Source organism: Aythya fuligula, chromosome 2 (genome assembly GCF_009819795.1).
Source record: "Aythya fuligula isolate bAytFul2 chromosome 2, bAytFul2.pri, whole genome shotgun sequence".
Lineage (NCBI taxonomy): Eukaryota > Metazoa > Chordata > Aves > Anseriformes > Anatidae > Aythya > Aythya fuligula.
The window spans coordinates 3,441,511-3,447,510 of NC_045560.1; the positions used below are offsets into that span (position 1 = coordinate 3,441,511).

Consider the following 6,000-nt stretch of genomic DNA (forward strand, 5'->3'; position numbering starts at 1 on the left):
TACACTTCTGCCTGAGAGATTCATCTGAAGGTTAAGAGCAGAATTAAAGGACGCATCCCAATTTAAGGCCTGTCAGTGTCGATGAAAAAGTATTGCTGGTGATGTAGTAATTAGATCTGGTGTAATTTATTACACCGTGAACATGATAATCTCCTGCTATAAATATGAAAGCCTTACTAGCATAGTTAAAGGAGGAGAAGTCATGATGGATGTTAAATTTTTATTTCTCTGATCAGATTCTTTTATTACTTAAGGACTCTGATTCTGTAAGGTGTCTAAACCAATAAAATGGTACATATTCTTAAGGAAACTTTTCCAGTGGCTTCCCTTTTTATACGCATTTTCATAAAGTAAAATGAGTTTAAATGCCAGGAGACGAACAGTAGTAATAAGCATTTTAATTTGGCAAATACTGGGATGGCATCAGAGTGAGTTATGGTGACTGGAGAGGTCACAAGCCTCATAACAGAGCTTGTACGTGCTCTTGGCCTGCCCCGTGCAGGAACACATGATCTTTGGCCGTAGGACAACAGCCCCGCAGTGCAGCAGATGCGTGGTGTGGCTTTTTCCTATTGTGTGTACCCATCCTACCTCATCTGCTTCTTACAGCTCTGTGCTGAGCACCTGTATGAGCAGTCACCTCCCTTTCACGTGCACCAGTGTCTTATTTCTCCTTAGGTGCAGTTCAGGCGAGGTAAGAAATGCTGCTCGAACTGCACTGCATTTGCAATTCCCATCACAGTGCTGTGGTTGGCAATAAAACCTCTCTGGAGCAGCACAGTGATGCAAAAAAACGCCTGGTGCTGTTCACTATGGTCTCGATTCACACAGGAGGGCGAGGTTCCCCAGTTTAAGCTGCTCAGGACCTCAGGTGAAGCACTGCCATTCTCCCATCTGGAATATAGAGAACCAGGTATGCAGGAACAGGATGCAAAGGAGCTTTGTCCTGCAGGGAAACTGAAAGATTGCTTAAAACCTACTTCTTTCTGTAAAATATCCATCAGTTCCTTGGAGCAGAACTTTTGTGTCCTTGAAAAGGGCCCCAGCCAGCACTGACTTACTTCTTTTTCTGAAACCACTGATTTTTAGCGCTGCCTTTCCTGTATTAGCTGAGAGCCTGACACAGAAAAGGTAGTGCAGAAAAACTTTGATCCTCACAGAGAGACTCGGCCCACAAAACAGAGAGTTGCAGTTCAGTGACCAGCACGGTGTTAGAAGAGTGCTCAGAAGCCAACAGCTCCAGCCAGTGAGCTTTAGGATATGGGACATTCATCCCGATAGAACGGCAGTGCTGGGCCTTGCAGAAGAGGTATTGGGTTATATCACTTAGGATTCCCAGTAGAGTTTTGATGTAAGACACTTTGGAGCTCTCAGCTCATTTCTTCTGAGGAGGAAATTAGGATGTACAAAGGGAGAGGTAGTAGGCAGGTGGGAGTTTGGAGAATACAGCTATCAATCACAAGCTTTTTCCTCTGACTCCCTGCCTTAAATAGTACAGGGGCATTTTGGTGCTGTCTTTTACAGGAGAATTTAACTGATATTTTGAGCTTAAACTTTTATACAACCCGGTAGTGTAAAGCTTTGATGTGCTATTCTGTTATTCTGCATGTGCCCAGCTTAGATTTCCCTCGCAGCCTCAAATTGATGTAGTGATGAACTCGTCAGGTTCCGAACCATTTGGATCAAATTGTTGTAACAGTTTGGTAACTCACCTCTGAGAGACTGGCATTTCCTAGCTGGAGGAAGCAAATTGTTCCTACCACCGCGACAGGTTCCTTCTAACTAAATACTTAGTTCATTAGCCTTGTCTGCTTGAGGACTAAAAGCAAATGTAGAAAAGGATTGGCAAGGAGACTAACAAGAAGAAATCGTCTGTGAGGCTGTAAGATGAGTAGGTAACAGGCTCTTTCACTGCAGTTGTTTGAAGAGAGCCCAGCCCCTTGTAATGTGCCAAAATTCTCTGGAGTTTGTACAAGAAACAAGTCTAGAAATCTGTAATACATCCCTTCAGCAGAGCGTGTAGGTTATCTAAATGCTTTCATGCCAGATAGTTGAGGAAATAAGAAGGAATGAAAGGCTTGAACATAAAATAGAGACTAGAGAAGCCACTAATTAACATAATATTTTCTTTTCTTTCTGAAAGTGCAAAATTGGAGAGAGCTGATCTAATTACTAATCTAATGTTTCTAGTCTCCTCAGTGCAAGGGAAGTAGATAATGATGCTGAGTAGTTAGAAACATCACAGTTGTGTTTTGAAATTATTTGTGCTTTTGTTGTTTGTTTTTTTTTTTTTCTGTCTTATCCAAATTTCTAATTAGCAAAGAATAATCCCAGAGGAGAATGGGTAAGTAAAAGCAGGTTTTCCTCAGTCCTGTGGAAGACAGCATCGAGTTCAAAAGCATTTCTTTGTTATACAACATGACCTTTCTCCCCATGTGGTTTTGTCAGACTGTAGTTCTTTAAGACCAGGTTCTTTCATATATTCCACATGAGGAGGATTTGATGTTTTATTAGCAAATTTACTTGAAGATATTTAGCGATATGTGGGTTTTTAATTTAGAAAAAATGTCTGATGTCTTTTAATTTAGAAAAAATACATCAGCAATGTACTGAAATCACAACACGGGCACCATATAGCGACTGCAATGTGCAGTTGAATCACAAACATGATTCCTGTCACTGCTCTGGGTGTCAGGATGCTGAGTGCCCCCACTTGCTAGGAAGAAATACGTGAGTTGAAGCCAGCTCAAGCCTGTTGTTCTCTTCAAGGTTTGGTTTGCTGGTTGATTTTTTTTATTCTGTGTTGGGCTGAGCCAGTACTTTCTGTGGATTGTTTTAGGGAAGGCCATTTACATTTGCTCAACTGACACAGCTGTTTATCTACAGCAAAGGCTACCCTCCAGTCCCCTTGGTGTTGAGATAAGTTCAGCTTCTCTCACGATAGCTGTGGTTGCTTCCTATGTTCTTTTCTGATCTTCGTGAGCACATCATCCATGCCTGTCCTCTCTGAGCCTTCTTCTGTTATAGGGATTCCTTAAGCAGTCACAGTGTTGACTCTCCAAGCCCAGTAGTAAATTTGAGATATTTTCTCATAACCCTTCCTGTACAACCCTGGAAGAAGTTGTTGTGTCCATTTGAAATGGCAGGAGCAATGCTGCGTGTTCTGAGAGAGCTTTATTCTGGAGAGCACTCTTGATTTACAGTCTCAGTTTGAAGGGCATATTTAATTGCTTTACTGAGCTTAACCTACATTGTTCATATGCTGAGGATCAAAAAGTGCTTTAAAAAATCTGTTTCAGTGTGTGCCACACATGTACCTGGCATTCAGTAAGGAACAGCTGTCATAAGCTTGAATGAAATACAATGAGATAAAGGTTAAAATAATACTTTTTAACTGCTTCTATCACCTGTTGTTTGGGACCCTTAAATATTTTGGATGGTCTTTTTTTACTTTTCTGTCCAGGTAAACATACACGTTACTACCTCATGTTTTAATTTTGCTAAAAAGAGATTAAGATAAAATATATATCCTGTATATTTACACCATCTTTTTGGATATCCGGAGAACCGAGCAGATTCCCTAACATTTATTCACTATTTCCTGAGGTTTACTCGATGCCTCACCAAGTGAAAAAGATTGTTTTACTAAAGCTCCATTTTGTGATGAAATCTACAGGCCAAGCCAGTCACTCGAGACTCACCTTGAACATGAGTGATAGGAAGGAGCTCTCTGCAGCCCAGCTCTCCAGGCTGCCTCTGGAATCGCAGGTCGAGGAGCTGAGCACGAGGTACGTTCTCCCTTCCTCCACACTGTGTTACTGCCACATTTTTTCAATAACTCAGTAATTCAGATTCATTGTTGTCCTCGTAGCAGTGCTCTTACCTGGACCAGCTCCTCAGGAAATAAAAAGCAGTAAATTGTACGAGTCACAGATCCTCTGGTTTGTTCTGGTCTATGTCCTTCTTGCATAACTTTCCTAAAAATTACACCCAGGAATGTTAAGCCAGTGTCGAGCAGCACAAAACACTTGCAAGAAAGGCACCTTTTTCCTTTTTATTTTTCTTTCCTTAGCCATCGATTCCAAGCTATTAGTGAAAACAAAATTACAATTTTAAAGAAACATCTGAAAAGTATTTGGTCTTCTAATACCCTTTTCTATCTCAAAGAGAGAAGGAACAAGTGTTTATAAGTCTGCTCTTTCTCAAGCCTGTTATAAAATTACCAGAGAGCATGTGTTTCAGGGTTTTCTTCCCTGGAGCTGAAGCACTGTTCTAATTTGCTTTGAAGCTCCACAGCTCACATGAAAGTTGCCTTTTGTTTCCTCGTAGGCTCGTGATCCAGCTGGATGAGAACGAAGCTCTGAAGGCTGCTTTGGAGACTACTGTGAGAAAGAAAGAGGAAGACTTTAAACTGTACCAGGACACAATGGACCAAGTGAAGGATATCTTTCTACAGGCCATTCGGCAGCAGAAACAGGAGAAGAGTTAAGCAAGATACTCAGAGTCCTTTGGACTGCAGAGCAGGGAGAGAGCGAGCCCAGGCAGCGTGCCCACGGATTGAAATGCAGTGGAAGTGGAGTTTTGCAGTCTCAGATCATGTCGTGTCGTCAGCGTTTGCAGGAGAGGATGAGAAATGGAAATTAAATACAAAAAGACTGGAGATTTTGCATGTCAGCGGATTCTGAGTTAGCAAGCAGCTGGCTCTCAGGCTGCACGTGTCATAGTTCGGTGCACTTTAGGAAGCTGCACTTCTGCGGTGTGATTTTAGGCAAAACCTCCCTAGTTTCAAATGAATTTTCCTAGAGAGGGCTCAATACTCATTACGCTGCCGCTTTTATCAGCACATGAAGGAATTTGCTGTACACGAGATACGCCAGCCCCCTTCCAAAGCCGTGCCAAGAACAAACTGAGTTCTTTGTGTATCTGCACACTGACACCTGCCCCTCTGGGGTTTTCTGTAGTGCTTAAGTTCTGAGAGAGTGCATTAGCCTGGCACATGGGTATCTACAGGAGCATTTTGGGTGGTCTCTGTTGACAATCCCAGCTTATTTCTTTGCTTGAACGTACTGGCAGAGTTTTCTGAAGCTCAGTACAGTTTCCACTGGAAAGGAAAACTGGGCAGATTGCTCCCACAATCAGTAGGGCTTACCTTAAATCCAGCTCACGTGAAACTTCCCATCCAGGTTATCAGTTCCCACATTTCTGGGTCTCTGCAGGCATGCATCAGGCAGATCTTGTTCTCATTAGGAAGAAAGGTTAGCGGAACACCAGCACGTTTTTCCTACAGTGGAGGAGGGACTTTTGGAGGTGCTGAAAACTCCCGCATCTCACCCTTTTCTCAAGCAGCGCGGTGAGAACACCAAACGCAAGCTAATAAGGCATTAACATGCAGGCTGCCAGCAGAGAGCCAGCCCTGGGGACTGCAAGCAAAGGGAGAGCTAGTCATTTTGGAATAGAGCCGCTTTGTTTTTCAGATGAAAGTCTTTTGAAAGCACTCCTCTTTCTGCTTTGCTTTCTCAGCCCCGTTGTGTGAGCGCGAAGTTTGTCGGATTTCAGCCCCAACCAGCACAGGGTGGGGCTGGAGACGGGCAAAGCACCGCAGCATCAGGGTCGGGTTCTGACTCTGCTTGCACTGAGATAAGGCAGAGAGAGAGCGGAGCAGGAGTTACTCCAGATGTGGTCAGAGCCGTGTGGTTCCTGTCTTTCTCCTGCTTAGGTCCGGAGCTGTCTCTTCAAACAGGTCACAGAGTCTGGAGGCGATGGAGGCGAGGAGAAGCTCAGCACCTGGGCGTTAACCCTGCCTGTGCTTTAGAGCCCTGCTCAAGAGGAGCAGAGCTGCCAGGTGCCTCTCTCAAACAAGCAGGACCAAAACTGCTCGCTGCCAGATGCCTCCTGCCAGGAGCATCAGAGCAAAAGACATCCTGCAACCCACAAGGCACCTTTGGTACGTGGTAGCTGCTACGCTCAGGCTGGCAGCTCGCAGCTGGACTCTGATTTCGC

General features: G+C 43.9%; 1 protein-coding gene and 1 long non-coding RNA gene across 2 annotated transcripts in view; one reads left to right on the forward strand and one right to left on the reverse strand.

Annotated features, from left to right (window-relative positions):
• CCDC13 (coiled-coil domain containing 13) overlaps positions 1-4,931 on the forward strand; it is a 30,661-nt gene extending 25,730 nt beyond the window's left edge. Inside the window, exons 15-16 of the mRNA XM_032182405.1 lie at positions 3,677-3,788; positions 4,330-4,931. Of these exons, the coding sequence (XP_032038296.1) occupies positions 3,677-3,788; positions 4,330-4,489 (272 nt within the window). The 3' untranslated portion in view covers positions 4,490-4,931. The remainder of the gene's footprint in view (positions 1-3,676; positions 3,789-4,329) is intronic.
• On the reverse strand, positions 4,042-5,388 carry LOC116486290. The gene is made up of 2 exons (XR_004252942.1): positions 5,150-5,388; positions 4,042-4,382 (listed from the first exon to the last, which is right to left on the reverse strand). It is a non-coding gene; the product is annotated as an uncharacterized LOC116486290 (long non-coding RNA).
• Positions 5,389-6,000: the final 612 nt, after the last annotated feature.